The 23,728-nt window shown below is 50.0% G+C and overlaps 1 protein-coding gene across 5 annotated transcripts in view; it reads left to right on the forward strand.

The window, feature by feature from the left end:
- AK1 (adenylate kinase 1) overlaps positions 1-22,165 on the forward strand; it is a 1,026,690-nt gene extending 1,004,525 nt beyond the window's left edge. For all 5 annotated transcript variants that reach the window (XM_069609116.1, XM_069609117.1, XM_069609119.1 and 2 more), the window contains 2 exons: positions 18,387-18,578; positions 21,848-22,165. In XM_069609116.1, the coding sequence (XP_069465217.1) occupies positions 18,387-18,578; positions 21,848-21,916 (261 nt within the window). In that variant the 3' untranslated portion in view covers positions 21,917-22,165. The remainder of the gene's footprint in view (positions 1-18,386; positions 18,579-21,847) is intronic.
- Positions 22,166-23,728: the final 1,563 nt, after the last annotated feature.

A 23,728-nucleotide genomic window follows, 5' to 3' on the forward strand; every position in this document is an offset into this window, starting at 1 on the left:
GTCGTCTTTGTACTCTGTGTCCAGTATCAATGTTCTGGTATCCGTCTTGCCTGCTGCCAGGCTTTCAAGTCTAACGTGCGGTGGGACACCTCCACTCCCATACCAATAGGAGGCAAATTGCACCTGAGCCCCCATCCAGTATATTTCAGCAAACCCTCCCGTATCACAGGGCAGTGTCATTTCTGTCTGTTTTTTCTGAACCGCGCCCACATGCCACAAAAATTGGGCGAGGAACCCATGAAATCTGGGGGAAATAAAGACTCTGAGTTTGCCGATCCAGTACCAGGGGTGCTGGTGAGCTTTCCTGCACCCTTCTTTCCGGAATGAGTAGAATGAGACCCATATTGGTGCGACCCCTCTCATTACGCACCACTCCGGCTAGTGTGACTCTGGAAGGACAGCGGTTTCTAATAATTCATTCAGACAGCCAGGAGGTGGGGAGCAGGAGGTGGGGAGCCCACAAAGTGGCATATTCCTAGTAGGATTCTATCGTCGGCCCGTCCAGGCCCGGCGCTCTACTTCTTGGGAGTTCTTTAATGACTGACATTATATCCTTTACTGTAAATGGCATATTGATATGCTCCTTGGCGCTGGCAGACAATCTGGCTAATGGGATATTGGGCCTCGATACACGTTTGCTGGTTTGGGAACTATGGTACCAGTAAGCTTGCCTGGCCGTAGTTCTCGGACTGGTAAACTATGAGCTCTGATCGTGGGTGCCTTTCTGCCGGACCTGGCGAGAGAAAAAGCACCCGTGAGCACAGCTCGTCGGATGCACCGGCGCCAATATTAACGGTGCCGGTGCATCCGACCTCCCCATTCCTATTCAGCCATGTGGGGCCGAATGGGAATGGGGAGCATCTTTTTTCAGGTGCCCGTGAATGTGCAATTACCGGGTCCAGCCGGGTCGTAATAACCCGGTAATTGCCCATTCGCGGGTGTTGAAAAATATTGCAAGTTTGGCGGCAGCCTGCCGGATTTACCAGCAAGGCTACCGCCAAACTTGTAATGAGGCCCATTATCTAGTAAGGCATGTACGGCTTGCTCGCCTTTGGGTGGTCTGCCACTGTATAGATCTTCACAGAAGCTCCGGAAAGACACCACTGATGTCTTGGTCTGTCCATTTACTGTCCCCCGGTCCAGACAATATACAGTCTATGGGCCTCATTACAGGTCTGGCGGTAACAATGCAGGTGCTACTGGCAGGTTGCTGCTAGGCTCGGCCCAGGAAGTCAGGCACCATGATAATGTAAGTCCCCATTCCCGTCGAGTCCAGTAGGACTGTATGGGAGTGGGGACACTGTATGGGACACGGAAGCATCTGCGCTGTTGGTAACAGTGTCAGTGCTTCCGTGAAGTGTTTGCCTACCGTTACCCCTGTGCCCGGCAGGGGCAGACCTATCGGGCAAAGCAGCTACGGCAGGCAGATACGTAGTTTGCCGATCTGGAAACAAGGGTGCCGGTGAGCTTAGTGGCACCCTTGTTTCCAGACCAGCAAACTTTGAATGGGGTCCATATGTGTGGGACCCCTCTCATTACGTATCAATCTGCTAGAGTCCTCCCCGGGTTGATCTCCCTCGCCATATTCCCTAGCGCCTATAGGTTTGAAGAAATACCTAGTCTCCTTCTGTGCCTGTTCCCCAGATGGGTGCGAGTGTCCGCCATGAGCCAGGAAACTAGGCGTAGCAGCGTATGCGCTCTCTAATGTATATATAAAATATGCAGCCTTAAAGCAACCACTCTAATACGGATGGGATAGTTGTAGTCCAGTTGTCTGCAAAAATTGAGTTCCAAATATTGAGACTGCCCAATATATAGAAGGGTGTGCAATGAAAAAAGTTGGAATCCGTAATTTGCGCCAGCACAATAATTGCACCAGAAGATGGTTAAGTTGTTTTTGTGAGTTTTTAATTTTGCTGTGAAACTTGAATTGAAATTGGGCCTCATTACAAGTTAGCCGGTCCGGACTTAATGGTGCTGGTAAAACTGTACCACCACCGTTTTCTGGGCCAGCTAACTACGAGTTCTGCGACTGTTACACCCACCAGGTCTGACCTGGCAGCTGTAACGCCACCAGCCGCAGACAGGCGCAGAAACACCAGCACCATTACCGCATGGTGCCGGTGGTTCCGCGGTCCCCATTCCTGTGGAGTCCCATAGGAGTAATGGAATGCCGGCGCCGGAATTACCAGACCAATGGGGCTGTAATGCCCTGCTAATTCAGGCTAGTCCGGCGCTGGTAATTCCCCACGGGTCCGGTGGCAGCCTGCCGGTTTTACTGGCACAGCTACCTCCCGACTCGTAATGAGCCCTATTGTGTCTTAAGGTTTTAGAAGGTCCTCAACACGTGTTTCCCCTCTTGACACTAAGTGGTTCGACGGGAGGATTAGTCATAAATTAACATTGATGTCTAAAGGAAAGATTAAAAACTAAAAAGCAAAAACAGAAACTTTTTATATAGAAAAATAGCAGTTTTCGAATTGTTTGCTCTGTTCACTTAAACTAGACATGTATGAATACAATGGTATCTTTACTCACCCAGTTGTGTACTACAAGAGAGCCACGTTTCTTCCTTATTGTGGTAATGGTGTCTGGAAAAAGTGGATCCTTGAAATATTTGTCACCCTTCTATGTTCTCTTGATTTGTCCTTTGAATTAAAGGACACCTACTTGTAAAAACGTCTAGGTTGTCTCTGGGTAGTTAATGGGTAACAGGTTGCCTCAATTGAAAAGGGATGCTTAACATTTTTTAAACTGTAAGTTAAGTTGAAATGCAAAAGCAGGGCTAATAATGGATTCGCCAGGATACGATTGTCCCAGGTACCGTGGTGTAAAATGGCTGTGTATTTAATATGCAGCGCGAAGGCAGCGTGATGACGATCGCGGCATCGCGCTGATGACTGGGGAAATCACCACCATCTTCCTATGGGCATGACGGCTAACCTTCACTGAAAATGGTACTTGTCAGAGTTTCCAAAAGCTATTCATGAATGTGCAATATATTCAGTGGTGAAACTGGTTCGTGTAGGAGGGTCATGGTTGGTGCTTACACTGGGCAAATCGCTCAGCGCTCTGATCATTCTGTACCAATTTCTAATGAGCAAGAGTGTATATTTGGTAGGAAACATTTAGATGAGCAATGAATTAAAGGCTGAGAATTCCCCCTGAAAAGGAAAAACCTGTACAAATAATAATAGATGGTAAATCAGCTCAACAATAGATTAACAATAGAACAATGAACAAAATAGAAATTAATCACAGGTAATGGCTCATTTCTGTATCAAAATTAAGGCCTAGTTGGACGTGTCCAAAATATTTATCCCAAAAGCTTCTCTGCGTCTTAGGAGCTCTTCCCTGTTGCGTCCTCTTAATGGCAATGTTGATTGTGTCCATCCCAGAAAATGTAACACAATCCAGAGTGTCCTGTCTGTTCCGTCAGGAAGTGGTGGGCCAGAGGATATTTCAAATCTGCGTTCTTTACAGCTCTCAAATGTTCCAAAATGCTGATCTTGAGGGGCCGTACCGTGCTCTTCTATGTAGGCATCGTTTGTGTTGCAATTCTTGAAGTGCTGGATCTTGCGAGTCGTGCCATCAGGGAGAAATATTTGCTTTTTCCCATTTTCTGAATGGGCTGCATTTACTCTAAAGCCTCGAGTTTATCCTCACCGCTGCCCAGGTCGCGCCTTATAGCCTTAAGGACACCGAGTTTCCTGGAGATGGCCCTCCCCCCTGATTTACACTTTCAATATTTGCCATATTGTGCTGTATGTTGTGGCGTCTGGGGTGTTACAGATGAAAAAAGTCTTTATATCATCTTCTAAGTCGGCTTTAAACACAACATCTTGTAGCGCCTCGGATTGGAATCTCCATGCCCTGTGGTTAATGGCATTCACAACTCTATGGGGGATTGGTCTCGGAGCGTACGTGGGAGAGTGTCTGTGGTTACCACCCTACCCATAAGAGGCAGTGAAATTAGGGAGATCTCTATGGGCGATGACATGCCGTGTGCTGAGGAGTAGAAGGTTTAGTCGCGTTTCTGCGGGTGTGATGACATGCCGTGTGCTGAGGAGTAGAAGGTGTAGTTAGGTTTCTGCAGGTGTGATGACATGCCGTGTGCTGAGGAGTACAAGGTGTAGTTGTGTTTCTGCAGGTGTGATGACATGCCGTGTGCTGAGGAGTAGAAGGTTTAGTCGCGTTTCTGCAGGTGTGATGATATTGCCGTGTGCTGAGGAGTAGAAGGTGCAGTCGCGTGTCTGCGGGTGTGATGACATGCCGTGTGCTGAGGAGTAGAAGGTGTAGTTAGGTTTCTGCAGGTGTGATGACATGCCGTGTGCTGAGGAGTACAAGGTGTAGTTGGGTTTCTGCAGGTGTGATGACATGCCGTGTGCTGAGGAGTACAAGGTGTAGTTGCGTGTCTGCGGGTGTGATGACATGCCGTGTGCTGAGGAGTACAAGGTGTAGTTGTGTTTCTGCAGGTGTGATGACATGCCGTGTGCTGAGGAGTAGAAGGTGTAGTTGTGTTTCTGCAGGTGTGATGACATGCCGTGTGCTGAGGAGTAGAAGGTGTAGTTGGATTTCTGCAGGTGTGATGACATGCCGTGTGCTGAGGAGTACAAGGTGTAGTTGCGTTTCTGCAGGTGTGATGACATGCCGTGTGCTGAGGAGTAGAAGGTGCAGTCGCGTGTCTGCGGGTGTGATGACATGCCGTGTGCTGAGGAGTAGAAGGTGTAGTTAGGTTTCTGCAGGTGTGATGACATGCCGTGTGCTGAGGAGTACAAGGTGTAGTTGGGTTTCTGCAGGTGTGATGACATGCCGTGTGCTGAGGAGTACAAGGTGTAGTTGCGTGTCTGCGGGTGTGATGACATGCCGTGTGCTGAGGAGTACAAGGTTTAGTTGTGTTTCTGCAGGTGTGATGACATGCCGTGTGCTGAGGAGTAGAAGGTGTAGTTGTGTTTCTGCAGGTGTGATGACATGCCGTGTGCTGAGGAGTAGAAGGTGTAGTTGGGTTTCTGCAGGTGTGATGACATGCCGTGTGCTGAGGAGTACAAGGTGTAGTGCGTTTCTGCAGGTGTGATGACATGCCGTGTGCTGAGGAGTAGAAGGTGCAGTCGCGTGTCTGCGGGTGTGATGACATGCCGTGTGCTGAGGAGTAGAAGGTGTAGTTGGGTTTCTGCAGGTGTGATGACATGCCGTGTGCTGAGGAGTACAAGGTGTAGTTGTGTTTCTGCAGGTGTGATGACATGCCGTGTGCTGAGGAGTAGAAGGTGTAGTCGCGTGTCTCCGGGTGTGCAAGCGCCACACATCTCGTATGTCCAATCCCTCCATCGGGCTTTGCTGCCTGTGGGCCACTCTAGATGGCGGCCCAGGGGCCACACCAGTCCTGTCTATACATTGGTCAAGGGTAGCATTCATGTCCTCACCCCATAGGATGGGTCCCGCCGGGTATGTGTCTAAAATAGATGCCACATTTGCATAGAAATCAGGGGAGTCTATATTTGGCCCATACGTGATAACTAGGAGCAGCTCGACACCTTCAAGGTTACCATGTACTCTTACGGATCGACCTTTGGGGTGAATATGTGTACCTCTCCCCATGAATTAGTGTGATTTGTGAATGTGGGTCTGGACTCCCTGGCACTGGGAATACCTGTGATTCCCCCACGCAGCTGCTATGTTCCGACTATCCGCTGCCGTGGCATGTCTCCTGTAGGAATAGTACGTTAATCTTGTGTCTGTTAATATATGCCATTATCCTCCTGGTGTTGGCATAATTACCCATACACCGGCCATTCATTGCGGCCATGTTTCAATGCAGCCAAATCCCTCGCCAAGAATGATTGACGGGTGGTACCTCTGTGCCCATGACAACGTGATCATGCCTACAGTAGTTCGGACCTCTGACTGCCAAGACACTATTTTCAAACCTTTAACCCCCCACAAACAAACCTCCCCTCCCACCCTCACATCCTTCCCCCAACCTGGGTGATGTAATCCCTCCCCCTTTCACTCCCCACAAAAAATAATGCACTATTGTGGCAGGGCTAACTGTTGCCACGCATGGCGCCTCTTACGTCATCCAAACATGTTATTATATTAGCAGATGTAGCCCAAATACTCACAGTGGGCTTTCCCATCAGCCATTTCCTCACAGTGGGCTTTCCCATCAGCCATTTCCTCACAGTGGGCTTTCCCGTCAGCCATTTCTTTACAGTGGGCTTTCCCATCAGCCATTTCTTCACAGTGGGCTTTCCCATCAGCCATTTCATCACAGTGGGCTTTCCCGTCAGCCATTTCTTCAGTGGGCTTTCCCATCAGCCATTTTCCTCACCGTGGGCTTTCCCATCAGCCATTTCTTCACAGTGGGCTTTCCCGTCAGCCATTTCCTCACACTGGGCTTTCCCGTCAGCCATTTCCTCACAGTGGGCTTTCCCATCAGCCATTTCCTCACATTGGGCTTTCCCATCAACCATTTCCTCACAGTGGGCTTTTCCGTCAGCTATTTCCGCACAGTGAGCTTTCCTGTCAGCTATTTCCGCACAGTGGGCTTTCCCGTCAGCCATTTCCTCACAGTGGGCTTTCCCGTCAGCCATTTCCTCACACTGGGCTTTCCCGTCAGCCATTTCCTTACAGTGGACTTTCCCATCAGCCATTTCCTCACAGTGGGCTTTCCCATAAGCCATTTCCTCACAGTGGGCTTTGCCATCAGCCATTTCCTCACAGTGGGCTTTCCCGTCAGCCATATCCTCACAGTGGGCTTTTCCCCATCAGCCATTTCCTCACAGTGGGCTTTCCCGTCAGCCATTTCCTCACAGTGGGCTTTCCCGTCAGCCATTTCCTCACAGTGGGCTTTCCCATCAGCCATTTCCTCACAGTGGGCTTTCCCATCAGCCATTTCTTTACAGTGGGCAGTCATTTCCTCACAGTGGGCTTTGCCATCTGCCATTTCTTCTACAGTGGGCTTTGCCAAAAGGCCATTTCGTTACAGTGGGCTATCCTGTCAGCCATTTCCTCAAAGTGGGCTTTCCCATCAGCCATTTCCTCAAAGTGGGCTTTCCCATCAGCCATTTCCTCACAGTGGACTATCCCATTAGCCATTTCTTCACAGTGGGCTTTCCCATCAACCATTTATTTACAGTGGGCTTTCCCATCAGCCATTTCTTTACAATGGGCTTTCCCATCAGCCATTTCCTCACAGTGGGCTATCCCATCAGCCATTTATTTACAGTGGGCTTTCCCATCAGCCATTTCCTTACAGTGGGTGTTCCCATCAGCCATTTCCTTACAGTGGGCGTTCCCATCAGCCATTTCCTCACAGTGGGCTTTCCCATCAGCCATTTCCTCACAGTGGCCTTTCCCATCAGCCATTTCCTCACATTGGGCTTTCCCATCAGCCATTTCTACAGTGGGCTTTCCCATCAGCCATTTCCTTACATTGGGCTTTCCCATCAGCCATTTCCTCACAGGGGGCTTTCGCATCAGCCATTTCCTCACAGTGGGCTTTCCCATCAGCCATTTCCTCACATTGGGCTTTCCCATCAGCCATTTCCACAGTGGGCTTTCCCATCAGCCATTTCCTTACATTGGGCTTTCCCATCAGCCATTTCCTCACAGGGGGCTTTCCCATCAGCCATTTCCTCACAGTGGGCTTTCCCATCAGCCATTTCTTTACAGTGGGCTTTCCCATCAGCCATTTCCTCACAGTGGGCTTTCCCATCAGCCATTTCCTCACAGTGGGCTATCCCATCAGCCATTTCTTCACAGTGGGCTATCCCATCAGCCATTTCTTCACAGTGGGCTTTCCCATCAGCCATTTCTTCACAGTGGGCTATCCCATCAGCCGTCATTTCCTCACAGTGGGCCTTCCCATCAGCCATTTCCTCACAGTGGGCTTTCCCATCAGCCATTTCCTCACAGTGGGCTTTCCCGTCAGCCATTTCTTTACAGTGGGCTTTCCCATCAGCCATTTCTTCACAGTGGGCTTTCCCATCAGCCATTTCATCACAGTGGGCTTTCCCGTCAGCCATTTCTTCAGTGGGCTTTCCCATCAGCCATTTTCCTCACCGTGGGCTTTCCCATCAGCCATTTCTTCACAGTGGGCTTTCCCGTCAGCCATTTCCTCACACTGGGCTTTCCCGTCAGCCATTTCCTCACAGTGGGCTTTCCCATCAGCCATTTCCTCACATTGGGCTTTCCCATCAACCATTTCCTCACAGTGGGCTTTTCCGTCAGCTATTTCCGCACAGTGAGCTTTCCTGTCAGCTATTTCCGCACAGTGGGCTTTCCCGTCAGCCATTTCCTCACAGTGGGCTTTCCCGTCAGCCATTTCCTCACACTGGGCTTTCCCGTCAGCCATTTCCTTACAGTGGACTTTCCCATCAGCCATTTCCTCACAGTGGGCTTTCCCATAAGCCATTTCCTCACAGTGGGCTTTGCCATCAGCCATTTCCTCACAGTGGGCTTTCCCGTCAGCCATATCCTCACAGTGGGCTTTTCCCCATCAGCCATTTCCTCACAGTGGGCTTTCCCGTCAGCCATTTCCTCACAGTGGGCTTTCCCGTCAGCCATTTCCTCACAGTGGGCTTTCCCATCAGCCATTTCCTCACAGTGGGCTTTCCCATCAGCCATTTCTTTACAGTGGGCAGTCATTTCCTCACAGTGGGCTTTGCCATCTGCCATTTCTTCTACAGTGGGCTTTGCCAAAAGGCCATTTCGTTACAGTGGGCTATCCTGTCAGCCATTTCCTCAAAGTGGGCTTTCCCATCAGCCATTTCCTCAAAGTGGGCTTTCCCATCAGCCATTTCCTCACAGTGGACTATCCCATTAGCCATTTCTTCACAGTGGGCTTTCCCATCAACCATTTATTTACAGTGGGCTTTCCCATCAGCCATTTCTTTACAATGGGCTTTCCCATCAGCCATTTCCTCACAGTGGGCTATCCCATCAGCCATTTATTTACAGTGGGCTTTCCCATCAGCCATTTCCTTACAGTGGGTGTTCCCATCAGCCATTTCCTTACAGTGGGCGTTCCCATCAGCCATTTCCTCACAGTGGGCTTTCCCATCAGCCATTTCCTCACAGTGGCCTTTCCCATCAGCCATTTCCTCACATTGGGCTTTCCCATCAGCCATTTCTACAGTGGGCTTTCCCATCAGCCATTTCCTTACATTGGGCTTTCCCATCAGCCATTTCCTCACAGTGGGCTTTCCCATCAGCCATTTCCTCACATTGGGCTTTCCCATCAGCCATTTCCACAGTGGGCTTTCCCATCAGCCATCTTCTTACATTGGGCTTTCCCATCAGCCATTTCCTCGCAGGGGGCTTTCCCATCAGCCATTTCCTCACAGTGGGCTTTCCCATCAGCCATTTCTTTACAGTGGGCTTTCCCATCAGCCATTTCCTCACAGTGGGCTTTCCCATCAGCCATTTCCTCACAGTGGGCTATCCCATCAGCCATTTCTTCACAGTGGGCTATCCCATCAGCCATTTCTTCACAGTGGGCTTTCCCATCAGCCATTTCTTCACAGTGGGCTATCCCATCAGCCGTCATTTCCTCACAGTGGGCCTTCCCATCAGCCATTTCCTCACAGTGGGCTTTCCCATCAGCCATTTACTTACAGTGGGCTTTCCCATAAGCCATTTCCTCATCACAGTGGGCTTTCCCATAAGCCATTTCCTCATCACAGTGGGCTTTCCCATCAGCCATTTCGTCACAGTGGGCTTTCCCGTCAGCCATTTCCTCACAGTGGGCTTTCCCATCAGCCATTTCCTCACAGTGGGCTTTCCAGTCAGCAATTTCCTCACGGTGGGCTTTCAAGTCAGCCATTTCCTCACAGTGAGCTTTCCAATCGGCCATTTCCTCACAGTGGGCTTTCCCATCAGCCATTTCCTCACAGTGGGCTTTTCCATCAGTCATTTCCTCACAGTGGGCTTTCCCGTCAGCCATTTCCTCACAGTGGGCTTTCCCGTCAGCCATTTCCTCACAGTGGGCTTTCCTGTCAGCCATTTCCTCACATTGGGCTTTCCCGTCAGCTATTTCCACACAGTGAGCTTTCCCGTCAGCTATTTCCGCACAGTGGGCTTTCCCGTCAGCCATTTCCTCACAGTGGACTTTCCCGTCAGCCATTTCCTCACAGTGGGCTTTCCCATCAGCCATTTCCTCACACTGGGCTTTCCCATCAGCCATTTCCTTACAGTGGGCTTTCCCATAAGCCATTTCCTCACAGTGGGCCTTCCCATCAGCCATTTGTTCACAGTGTGCTTTCCCATCAGCCATTTCTTCACAGTGGGCTTTCCCATCAACCATTTCTTTACAGTGGGCTTTCCCATCAGCCATTTCTTTACAGTGGGCTTTCCCATCAGCCATTTCTTTAAAGTGGGCTTTCCCATCAGCCATTTCCTCACAGTGGGCTATCCCATCAGCCATTTATTTACAGTGGGCTTTCCCATCAGCCATTTCCTTACAGTGGGCGTTCCCATCAGCCATTTCCTTACAGTGGGCGTTCCCATCAGCCATTTCCTCACAGTGGGCTTTCCCATCAGCCATTTCCTCACAGTGGCCTTTCCCATCAGCCATTTCCTCACATTGGGCTTTCCCATCAGCCATTTCTTCAGTGGGCTTTCCCATCAGCCATTTCCTTACAATGGGCTTTCCCATCAGCCATTTCCTCACAGGGGGCTTTCCCATCAGCCATTTCCTCACAGTGGGCTTTCCCATCATCCATTTCTTTACAGTGGGCTTTCCCATCAGCCATTTCTTTACAGTGGGCTTTCCCATCAGCCATTTCCTCACAGTGGGCTTTCCCATCAGCCATTTCCTCACAGTGGGATATCCCATCAGCCATTTCTTCACAGTGGGCTATCCCATCAGCCATTTCTTCACAGTGGGCTTTCCCATTAGCCATTTCTTCACAGTGGGCTATCCCATCAGCCGTCATTTCCTCACAGTGGGCCTTCCCATCAGCCATTTCCTCACAGTGGGCTTTCCCATCAGCCATTTACTTACAGTGGGCTTTCCCATAAGCCATTTCCTCATCACAGTGGGCTTTCCCATAAGCCATTTCCTCATCACAGTGGGCTTTCCCATAAGCCATTTCCTCATCACAGTGGGCTTTCCCATCAGCCATTTCGTCACAGTGGGCTTTCCCGTCAGCCATTTCCTCACAGTGGGCTTTCCCGTCAGCCATTTCCTCACAGTGGGCTTTCCAGTCAGCAATTTCCTCACGGTGGGCTTTCCAGTCAGCCATTTCCTCACAGTGAGCTTTCCAATCAGCCATTTCCTCACAGTGGGCTTTCCCATCAGCCATTTCCTCACAGTGGGCTTTCCCGTCAGCCATTTCCTCACAGTGGGCTTTCCCGTCAGCCATTTCCTCACAGTGGGCTTTCCCGTCAGCCATTTCCTCACATTGGGCTTTCCCGTCAGCTATTTCCACACAGTGAGCTTTCCCATCAGCTATTTCCGCACAGTGGGCTTTCCCGTCAGCCATTTCCTCACAGTGGACTTTCCCGTCAGCCATTTCCTCACAGTGGGCTTTCCCGTCAGCCATTTCCTCACACTGGGCTTTCCCATCAGCCATTTCCTTACAGTGGGCTTTCCCATAAGCCATTTCCTCACAGTGGGCCTTCCCATCAGCCATTTGTTCACAGTGTGCTTTCCCATCAGCCATTTGTTCACAGTGTGCTTTCCCATCAGCCATTTCTTCACAGTGGGCTTTCCCATCAGCCATTTCCTCACAGTGGGCTTTCCCATCAGCCATTTCCTCACAGTGGGCTTTTTTCCATCAGCCATTTGCTCACAGTGGGCTTTTTTCCATCAGCCATTTCCTCACAGTGGGCTTTCCCGTCAGCCATTTCCTCACAGTGGGCTTTCCCATCAGCCATTTCCTCACAGTGGGCTTTCCCATCAGCCATTTCTTTACAGTGGGCAGTCATTTCCTCACAGTGGGCTTTGCCATCAGCCATTTCCTTACAGTGGGTTTTCCCATCAGCCATTTCCTTACAGTGGGCTTTCCCATCAGCCATTTCCTCAAAGTGGGCTTTCCCGTCAGCCATTTCCTCACTGTGAACTTTCCCGTCAGCCATTTCCTCACAGTGGGCTTTCCGGTCAGCCATTTTCTCACAGTGGGCTTTCCGGTCAGCCATTTCCTCACAATGAGCTTTCCAATCAGCCATTTCCTCACAGTGGGCTTTCCCATCAGCCATTTCTTCACACTGGGCTTTCCCATCAGCCATTTCTTTACAGTGGGCTTTTCCATCAGCCATTTCTTTACAGTGAGCTTTCCCATCAGCCATTTTCCTCACAGTGGGCTTTCCTGTCTGCCATTTCCTCACAGTGGGCTTTCCCGTCTGCCATTTCCTCACAGTGGGCTCTCCCATCAGCTATTTCCTCACAGTGAGCTTTCCCGTCAGCCATTTCCTCACAGTGGGCTTTCCCATCAGCCATTTCCTCACACTGGGCTTTCCCATCAGCCATTTCCTTACAGTGGGCTTTCCCATAAGCCATTTCCTCACAGTGGGCCTTCCCATTAGCCATTTGTTCACAGTGTGCTTTCCCATCACCCATTTCCTCACAGTGGGCTTTCCCATCAGCCATTTCTTCACAGTAGGCTTTCCCATCAGCCATTTCTTCACAGTGGGCTTTCCCATCAGCCATTTCCTCACAGTGGGCTTTCCCATCAGCCATTTCCTCACAGTGGGCTTTTTTCCATCAGCCATTTGCTCACAGTGGGCTTTTTTCCATCAGCCATTTCCTCACAGTGGGCTTTCCCGTCAGCCATTTCCTCACAGTGGGATTTCCCATCAGCCATTTCTTTACAGTGGGCAGTCATTTCCTCACAGTGAGCTTTCCAATCAGCCATTTCCTCACAGTGGGCTTTCCCATCAGCCATTTCCTCACAGTGGGCTTTTTTCCATCAGCCATTTGCTCACAATGGGCTTTTTTCCATCAGCCATTTCCTCACAGTGGGCTTTCCCGTCAGCCATTTCCTCACAGTGGGCTTTCCCATCAGCCATTTCCTCACAGTGGGCTTTCCCATCAGCCATTTCTTTACAGTGGGCAGTCATTTCCTCACAGTGGGCTTTGCCATCAGCCATTTCCTTACAGTGGGTTTTCCCATCAGCCATTTCCTTACAGTGGGCTTTCCCGTCAGCCATTTCCTCAAAGTGGGCTTTCCCGTCAGCCATTTCCTCACTGTGAACTTTCCCGTCAGCCATTTCCTCACAGTGGGCTTTCCGGTCTGCCATTTTCTCACAGTGGGCTTTCCACTCAGCCATTTCCTCACAATGAGCTTTCCAATCAGCCATTTCCTCACAGTGGGCTTTCCCATCAGCCATTTCTTCACACTGGGCTTTCCCATCAGCCATTTCTTTACAGTGGGCTTTTCCATCAGCCATTTCTTTACAGTGAGCTTTCCCATCAGCCATTTTCCTCACAGTGGGCTTTCCCGTCAGCAATTTCCTCACGGTGGGCTTTCCAGTCAGCCATTTCCTCACAGTGAGCTTTCCAATCAGCCATTTCCTCACAGTGGGCTTTCCCATCAGCCATTTCCTCACAGTGGGCTTTCCCGTCAGCCATTTCCTCACAGTGGGCTTTCCCGTCAGCCATTTCCTCACAGTGGGCTTTCCCGTCAGCCATTTCCTCACATTGGGCTTTCCCGTCAGCTATTTCCACACAGTGAGCTTTCCCATCAGCTATTTCCGCACAGTGGGCTTTCCCGTCAGCCATTTCCTCACAGTGGACTTTCCCGTCAGCCATTTCCTCACAGTGGGCTTTCCCGTCAGCCATTTCCTCACACTGGGCTTTCCCATCAGCCATTTCCTTACAGTGGGCTTTCCCATAAGCCATTTCCTCACAGTGGGCCTTCCCATCAGCCATTTGTTCACAGTGTGCTTTCCCATCAGCCATTTGTTCACAGTATGCTTTCCCATCAGCCATTTCTTCACAGTGGGCTTTCCCATCAGCCATTTCCTCACAGTGGGCTTTCCCATCAGCCATTTCCTCACAGTGGGCTTTTTTCCATCAGCCATTTGCTCACAGTGGGCTTTTTTCCATCAGCCATTTCCTCACAGTGGGCTTTCCCGTCAGCCATTTCCTCACAGTGGGCTTTCCCATCAGCCATTTCCTCACAGTGGGCTTTCCCATCAGCCATTTCTTTACAGTGGGCAGTCATTTCCTCACAGTGGGCTTTGCCATCAGCCATTTCCTTACAGTGGGTTTTCCCATCAGCCATTTCCTTACAGTGGGCTTTCCCATCAGCCATTTCCTCAAAGTGGGCTTTCCCGTCAGCCATTTCCTCACTGTGAACTTTCCCGTCAGCCATTTCCTCACAGTGGGCTTTCCGGTCAGCCATTTTCTCACAGTGGGCTTTCCGGTCAGCCATTTCCTCACAATGAGCTTTCCAATCAGCCATTTCCTCACAGTGGGCTTTCCCATCAGCCATTTCTTCACACTGGGCTTTCCCATCAGCCATTTCTTTACAGTGGGCTTTTCCATCAGCCATTTCTTTACAGTGAGCTTTCCCATCAGCCATTTTCCTCACAGTGGGCTTTCCTGTCTGCCATTTCCTCACAGTGGGCTTTCCCGTCTGCCATTTCCTCACAGTGGGCTCTCCCATCAGCTATTTCCTCACAGTGAGCTTTCCCGTCAGCCATTTCCTCACAGTGGGCTTTCCCATCAGCCATTTCCTCACACTGGGCTTTCCCATCAGCCATTTCCTTACAGTGGGCTTTCCCATAAGCCATTTCCTCACAGTGGGCCTTCCCATTAGCCATTTGTTCACAGTGTGCTTTCCCATCACCCATTTCCTCACAGTGGGCTTTCCCATCAGCCATTTCTTCACAGTAGGCTTTCCCATCAGCCATTTCTTCACAGTGGGCTTTCCCATCAGCCATTTCCTCACAGTGGGCTTTCCCATCAGCCATTTCCTCACAGTGGGCTTTTTTCCATCAGCCATTTGCTCACAGTGGGCTTTTTTCCATCAGCCATTTCCTCACAGTGGGCTTTCCCGTCAGCCATTTCCTCACAGTGGGATTTCCCATCAGCCATTTCTTTACAGTGGGCAGTCATTTCCTCACAGTGAGCTTTCCAATCAGCCATTTCCTCACAGTGGGCTTTCCCATCAGCCATTTCCTCACAGTGGGCTTTTTTCCATCAGCCATTTGCTCACAATGGGCTTTTTTCCATCAGCCATTTCCTCACAGTGGGCTTTCCCGTCAGCCATTTCCTCACAGTGGGCTTTCCCATCAGCCATTTCCTCACAGTGGGCTTTCCCATCAGCCATTTCTTTACAGTGGGCAGTCATTTCCTCACAGTGGGCTTTGCCATCAGCCATTTCCTTACAGTGGGTTTTCCCATCAGCCATTTCCTTACAGTGGGCTTTCCCGTCAGCCATTTCCTCAAAGTGGGCTTTCCCGTCAGCCATTTCCTCACTGTGAACTTTCCCGTCAGCCATTTCCTCACAGTGGGCTTTCCGGTCTGCCATTTTCTCACAGTGGGCTTTCCACTCAGCCATTTCCTCACAATGAGCTTTCCAATCAGCCATTTCCTCACAGTGGGCTTTCCCATCAGCCATTTCTTCACACTGGGCTTTCCCATCAGCCATTTCTTTACAGTGGGCTTTTCCATCAGCCATTTCTTTACAGTGAGCTTTCCCATCAGCCATTTTCCTCACAGTGGGCTTTCCCGTCAGCCATTTCCTCACAGTGGGCTTTCCCGTCTGCCATTTCCTCACAGTGGGCTCTCCCATCAGCTATTTCCTCACAGTGAGCTTTCCCGTCAGCCATTTCCTCACAGTGGGCTTTCCCATCAGTTATTTCCTCAGAGTGAGCTTTCCCGTCAGCCATTTCCTCAGAGTGAGCTTTCCCGTCAGCCATTTCCTCACAGTGGGCTTTCCCATCAGCCATTTCCTCACAGTGGGCTTTCCCATCAGTTATTTCCTCAGAGTGAGCTTTCCCATCAGCCATTTCCTCACAGTGGGCTTTCCCGTCTGCCATTTCCTCACAGTGGGCTTTCCCATCAGCCATTTCCTCACAGTGAGCTTTCCCGTCAGCCATTTCTTTAGCTGGGGCAATGGCGGTCTTAAAGGGAACAGCTAAGTCTATATTCATGTCTTGGAGGAGCCAGAGTTGGGTAGGGAGATCTAAGCTTCAATAAACGTAACAGTTTCTTCGGGTACTGTGAAAGAGTACAGCTTCTCCTTAAATTGGAAGCGCAGCCTGGCCGGGTATAACATGGTGTACTGAATATCGCGCTACCAGAGGAGGTTCTTAACCCTCAGATATTTCTGTTCTTCTTGTTGGATAGCAATCAAATAGTCTGGAAGCGAATGGAGCACCTGGGATCCTAGGCACAGTTCCTGTTTGTCCCTGGCGAGCTCCAGGAGGAGGTCCCTATCTCGGTAGTTTAGGATTTTGGCTATTATTGGATGTGGGAAACCGCCTGGTTTAGGTTTTGGAGCAAGGGTATGCGCTCTTTCCACAGCGAAAGGCAGCGATAATGGTGGATCCTCCAGTAGCTGCCAGAGGAGCGCCTTGATTGCCTGCTCCGTGTTGCCGGACAATGCATCCTTAGGGAGCCCAACTATTCCTACATTGTTTCTACGGATTGCAGTGTCAGGCAATTGGTTCTCTCTGCCTCCAGCTTGAATCTGCCCCCACGTCCCTTTGGTTTCCTCACCTCTCCAGTTTATGATGTTACGGTTTGTGCCACAGCAGGCCAAAAGAGCACAGGGACGACCATGTTATTGCAGTCTTCACATTTGAATCTAGTCACCAAATCATGGCGTGCCTGCTCCTTGCGCCCCGCTGGCATCAGTCTAACCCTTCTTCCCAGCTGTGCGCAATGCCGGGAGCCTGAACGCGCCTTCCGTGGTCCCGGACTGTGCGACAAAGATTTCATATACTGGGCCACTCCCAGCAACTGTAAAGTCTGTGCAGCAGCGCAGCATCGTAGCGGTCTCCGTCTGGGCCTGCACGGCTTCCCACAACCTGAAGCCCCCGACACTGTGCCACTCTCCGCAGCCTTATGCTTCCTGCGCTGGCTCTCATCCACTCGCTCCATTGCAGGAATGATCTTGGGTATGTCTAGTCTCCGAAGCCAGCCCAGGCCGCTCTTGTTACCGATGCCAATCTCAGCCCTCCGGCCATGGAGACACACCAGAGTTTCGCCACAGGCCACCGCCGGTATTCATTGTCCCTTGTCGACCATTAAACCCGCCAAATCAGGCGATTAGAGGGTTCTTACACCACAGGATACAGCGCCATTATACGGAGCTTCGAGGGTAAGCGGCCATATTGTTTGGCTGGTCCACAGCGCCCCCTGCCAGTGGTAATTCTGATGAAATCTCCATGGCGTCCTATTGGCTCTAAAAATGGGGCCATACACCACATGTAATCCCACAGTGGATCCACGGGACCAAGGGGTGTTAATGGCAATTCCCTTTAGTGGCATTTCAGTAGATTTACTGCCAAAATACCACCAAACTTGTAATGAGGCCCATATGTATTGATTTGATACAGCCGCAACCTATGTTTAATATTTTTATTATATATTTAAAGGACGTTGTGATACAAGATGTGATACAAGATGCCCCGTGCTCACGGCATGTGCCCATCACAATCACACATCATGTTAGTGCAAATGCATACAGAAGGACCTTGCCCTTTGCCGGGAGTGGATCACCACGGCCCGAGGATGTACAGCGGAGGGTGCCAGGTACCGCAACACGCAGAGGTACTTGCAGCCACATCGCGGTGAAGGCAGCACTGGCACGCTTCTGTAACAGGAGACATTCCAGGTCAAGGAGTTGCGCACCGCCTCTCGAGTCCTTGAGAGTTTCTAGAATGTAAGGGTGCGGTGTGACCCCTTCATTATATATTGCTTATTTGTCTTTGTTTTGGTTACTTTGGAAGTTCAACTTGTTTGCTTGGGATGTATTCTGCCACATAAGAGCCTGTTACTAATCTCGCTTCAGCATTCCCGGCACTCGTGCTCCCCAATAATAAGCAGGGGTGCTGCCATGATGGGGTTCACAGAGTCAGCCCCCCCCCCGAGCAGGACTGTATGGGTGTATGTAGGTGATTTATATAGCAGAAACCTAGCTAGAAAGCAACACAAGATGGCGGCTTACCGTTCTATTAAAGAGAATTCGATAGCACTGTCCTGGTATGGCCCAAACGGGTGCATATCTGTAACCCTCAGGCGATAAAAGGTAAGATAAATGATGGCCTGTGATATGCTCTGGCCTTGAGGCCAACTCATGAAATAGAAAACAGCATCTATTTCTCTACTGAAAAAGAAGCACAACTATTAGTAACCGTTATTCCAGGCCCACGGATATCAGTGCGTTTGACTGTCAGCTGCCAGTAGATGACCTTTCTATTTGGTGTTTCAGATCGCCCCTGCCTCGTTGCTTCTGTACATCGATGCCGGGGCCGAGACGATGACGAAGCGGCTCTTGAAGCGAGCGGAGACCAGCGGACGAGCAGACGACAACGCAGAGACCATTAAAAAGCGTTTGGACACTTACTACAAAGCAACAGAGCCGGTCATCGCCATGTACGAGGGCCGGGGTATCGTTCGGAAGGTACACTGGCCCCTCCTGTCCCAGACCGCCCCCACTCTATTAATATTGGGGTATTTATTGAGCATGGACCTAGCTTTGGGAAGCAACGGAGCGCTTTACAATCATAGGGGGAAGAATAAGGTTACGGAGCAGAGAAACAAAGGGGTGGGGATTTAACAGGAGAGGGAGGGAGGGACGGAGGGATGGAGGGAGGGAGGGAGGGAAAGAGTCAGCAATGGATCTGCAAGTAACCAGTACATAGTAACCTCTATCACCAATACCATTCCTCAACTCTTGCCCCTTCCATAGTCATTCCCTAGAACTCGGAACATTCGCCTCCCCAGACCTTCCGCCATGCCCTGTATAGCAGGTTTACAAATGCTCCCCTCAGAAAAATACAGCACAGTGTTCACTCCCAAAGAACTCAAAAACACAAAGAGACACACCCTCAAACAAGGTCCAAGAAAAGGGACATCCGTATAACCAACAACCCAAGTACATGGCCACTCTCCATACCCTGTGGTTGAAACTAGGAATACACCCTCTAAATATGGGCACCCCTTTTAGCCAGGGTTCCAAACCAATGACACACCCTTTAACCTGTGGCATATGCAAGGCACACAGGCCTCATTACAAGTTAGTTGGTATCTCAGTGGTAAGTCCACTATGATACCAGCAAACAGATTTACCTTTACCACCACTTGGTGTTCCACTGCATTTTTTGGTGGTGGATTACCGCCAGCATTTTGCTGGAGGTTTTTTCCTCCACCTTACCTTCAAACCTGTAGTTCGGAGGTGTGGTAATGTGGCAGTAATGCAGTGGTAACTCACTACTGCATTACCACAGTTTTTGCCCACAACACAAAACTCATAATGAGGCCTAATCATGGGTCTAAAGAACGTGTCACATCCTAAAACAATGGGCCCGTGCAAGGGATATACCCTCTAACCAGGGTCCCAAACAGATCCTATAACCAGGGGTCCATGCAAGGAACATACCCTCTAACCAGGGCCCCAAACACATTCTATAACCAGGGGCCTATGCAAGGAATATACCCTCTAACCAGGGTCCCAAACACATCCTATAACCAGGGGACCATGTAAGGAATATACCCTGCAACCAGGGCCCCAAACTCATCCTATAACCAGGGGCCCATGTAAGGAATATACCCTCTAACCAGGGCCACAAACACATTCTATAACCAGGGGCCTATGCAAGGAATATACCCTCTAACCAGGGTCCCAAACACATCCTATAACCAGGGGACCATGTAAGGAATATACCCTGCAACCAGGGCCCCAAACTCATCCTATAACCAGGGGCCCATGTAAGGAATATACCCTCTAACCAGGGCCACAAACACATTCTATAACCAGGGGCCTATGCAAGGAATATACCCTCTAACCAGGGTCCCAAACTCATTCTATAACCAGGGGCCTATGCAAGGGATATACCCTCTAACCAGGGTCCCAAACAGATCCTATAACCAGGGGTCCATGCAAGGAACATACCCTCTAACCAGGGCCCCAAACACATTCTATAACCAGGGGCCTATGCAAGGGATATACCCTCTAACCAGGGTCCCAAACAGATCCTATAACCAGGGGTCCATGCAAGGAACATACCCTCTAACAAGGGCCCCAAACACATTCTATAACCAGGGGCCTATGCAAGGAATATACCCTCTAACCAGGGTCCCAAACACATCCTATAACCAGGGGACCATGTAAGGAATATACCCTGCAACCAGGGCCCCAAACTCATCCTATAACCAGGGGCCCATGTAAGGAATATACCCTCTAACCAGGGCCACAAACACATTCTATAACCAGGGGCCTATGCAAGGAATATACCCTCTAACCAGGGTCCCAAACTCATTCTATAACCAGGGGCCTATGCAAGGAATATACCCTCTAACCAGGGTCCCAAACAGATCCTATAACCAGGGGTCCATGCAAGGAACATACCCTCTAACCAGGGCCCCAAACACATTCTATAACCAGGGGCCTATGCAAGGGATATACCCTCTAACCAGGGTCCCAAACAGATCCTATAACCAGGGGTCCATGCAAGGAACATACCCTCTAACCAGGGCCCCAAACACATTCTATAACCAGGGGCCTATGCAAGGAATATACCCTCTAACCAGGGTCCCAAACACATCCTATAACCAGGGGACCATGTAAGGAATATACCCTGCAACCAGGGCCCCAAACTCATCCTATAACCATGGGCCCATGTAAGGAATATACCCTCTAACCAGGGTCCCAAACACATCCTATAACCAGGGGACCATGTAAGGAATATACCCTGCAACCAGGGCCCCAAACTCATCCTATAACCAGGGGCCCATGTAAGGAATATACCCTCTAACCAGGGCCCCAAACACATTCTATAACCAGGGGCCTATGCAAGGAATATACCCTCTAACCAGGGTCCCAAACACATCCTATAACCATGGGACCATGTAAGGAATATACCCTGCAACCAGGGCCCCAAACTCATCCTATAACCAGGGGCCCATGTAAGGAATATACCCTCTAACCAGGGTCCCAAACACATCCTATAACCAGGGGACCATGTAAGGAATATACCCTGCAACCAGGGCCCCAAACTCATCCTATAACCAGGGGCCCATGTAAGGAATATACCCTCTAACCAGGGCCCCAAACACATCCTATAACCAGGGGCCCATGTAAGGAATATACCCTCTAACCAGGGCCCCAAACACATCCTATAACCAGCGGCCTATGCAAGGAATATACCCTCTAACCAGGGCCCCAAACACATCCTATAACCAGGGGCCTATGCAAGGAATATACCCTCTAACCAGGGCCCCAAACACATCCTATAGCAAAGGGCCAATGAAAGAAATATACCCTCTAACCAGGACCTCTAACTCATCCTATAACCAGGGGCCCATGCAAGGAATATACCCTCTAACCAGGGCCCCAAACTCATCCTATAACAAGGGGCCCATGCAAGGAATATACCCTCTAACCAATGCTAAGCATTGTGGCAGGAGGTGAGGTGCAGTGCATGGCTGCCACCTGATCAGCTCAGGCAAGACCACGAGGGTAGGGGCAACGGTAAGCATTGGGGCAGGAGGTGAGGTGCAGCAGAGGTGAGGTGCAGCGCATGGCTGCCACCTGATCAGCTCAGGCCAAGACCATGACTCTTCTGAAGTTCCCAGGGATGCTCTGAGAGGGGGGCACGGGAGGGTGAGGGTCTACAAGTCCCCCCAAGCTCTGATGTGAACATCTCTCTCTCTCTCTCTCTTTGCTCCTAGATTAACGCAGAAGGCTCCGTGGACCAAGTATTCGAGCAGGTGTGCGCGGCTCTGGACACCCTCAAGTAAAATGAAAAAAGATGACTCTTTACTCAGCAAAACCATCCGCCCCCCGAAGAACCATGACCCCCACCGTCTGACTCACCCGCTTACTGGGGGAGACTCTGAAGCCTGCTGCCGGCCCTCCCCCACCCCACAGAAGCTGTACACCCTGGAACATTCTGCTGCATGCCCCCACAAGTCCAGCAGGACTTCCCCTTGAGCCGACAGCCGGCGTCCCTGTATCTTCAACAGTAAAAGTGAGGCGGAAACAACGTAGGGGGCGGTGTCTGTGTCTTTCCTGACCCTTGGGGGGCCCTTCAAGATGCCGTCTATTGCCATTGCTGAACTCAGCGGAGGGGTGGTGGGGGCGTGGGGGTTGTGAACTGTGACATCAGCAGAGTGGCAGGAGCGACACATGGCCACATGAGTAGCAAGAATTCATTATGACGTCAGCAGGATGTCAACAGGGGAACAGTAGTGACGTGTGATATCAGCAGGCTGGATATCGGTGCATGCGACATCAACAGGGTCTAATAGGGAATTGTGTTGTGACGTCATCACAGTGGCGGGAGGGGGGTGCATGGCCTCAGAAAAACAAACTGAAAAGGGAGGCTTCGAGTTTGAGGAAATTAAAGGGCTCCAGGCGGCAGAGATGCACAATTAAGATTTATTCTTAAAGAAGCGACAGCAGGCCTGATCAGAGCAGCCTCCCCCAACTGATCTGCTCTCTACAATCTAACTCAAAACATTCCACATCAACATTCTTAGAATTATCTGAGCTCATAGTGGGGCTTATGCGAAACACAAATCTAAACAAGAACTTACATGAAATACTTTAAATGTTAAGCCTTAGCTTACCGTCATAACACATCTCATCCCTTATATACACAGCTGTTTACTCTACATAGTAATCTTTAAACCAACTGGGTTTGTTCTTGACTCTACTTGACTTTGTCTCTGTTGCAGGTCTTAATTGACTATCATCATCAGGATCTTCATCCATGACACTAGAGTCACTGAAATTGTTATTAGTGAGTTCACATTTGCCATATTCACTGTCCTTCATGCACTCTGGACATTTCACAATTCTAGACATTGACCAACACTCTCCTCCCTCCACAATAACCACATTGTTCCTTACAGCAAATATCTTCTTAGGACCAATATACTTGCTTTCCACACACTTAGGAGTGAATCTAGGGTTCTTTAAGAGAACGCAATCCCCCACTTTCCAGTTGTTAACTTTAGCTCTCTTGCCCTCATCAAACCTTTCCTTGTACACATCCTGTGCTTCTTTGATGAGAGTCATGATCCTCTCACGATCAATGTTGGAACTTTTGGCTAAGTCCATCCACCCTGGACATAGCTTTGTTCCAGGCTGTCTTCCTTTCAATGACATAAATGGAGATACATTGGTAACTGAGTGTGGTGTGGTGCAGTAGTTCCATATCATTTCTCTTACCACACAAGACCACCTTAAACTTGAGGCCATAGCTAATTGCAGACCACCCTTTATGAACCTATTGGCTCTCTCCACGAGCCCGTTAGCTCTCGGATGATATAAAGCAGTTCTAGTGTGCTTATTGCAAAATTTCTTCAAAAATGGTTAACATTCTTTCAGAGCAGAATTGTACCCCGTTGTCAGTGACTAATTCTGCCGGGAAACCCTCCCTATAGAACACTTCCTCGAAAAACAACACCATCTCAGCAGTGGTTGCCTCACGCAAAGCTTTCCATTCGATCCATTTAGAATGGTAATCCACCAACACAACAATATACTGTACTCATCACCAAGATTTTGCAATGGTCCTATCAGATCAACTGCAACGTTTTGCCATG

Source organism: Ambystoma mexicanum, chromosome 8, assembly GCF_040938575.1.
Source record: "Ambystoma mexicanum isolate Mex_15411 chromosome 8, UKY_AmexF1_1, whole genome shotgun sequence".
NCBI classification, from domain to species: domain Eukaryota; kingdom Metazoa; phylum Chordata; class Amphibia; order Caudata; family Ambystomatidae; genus Ambystoma; species Ambystoma mexicanum.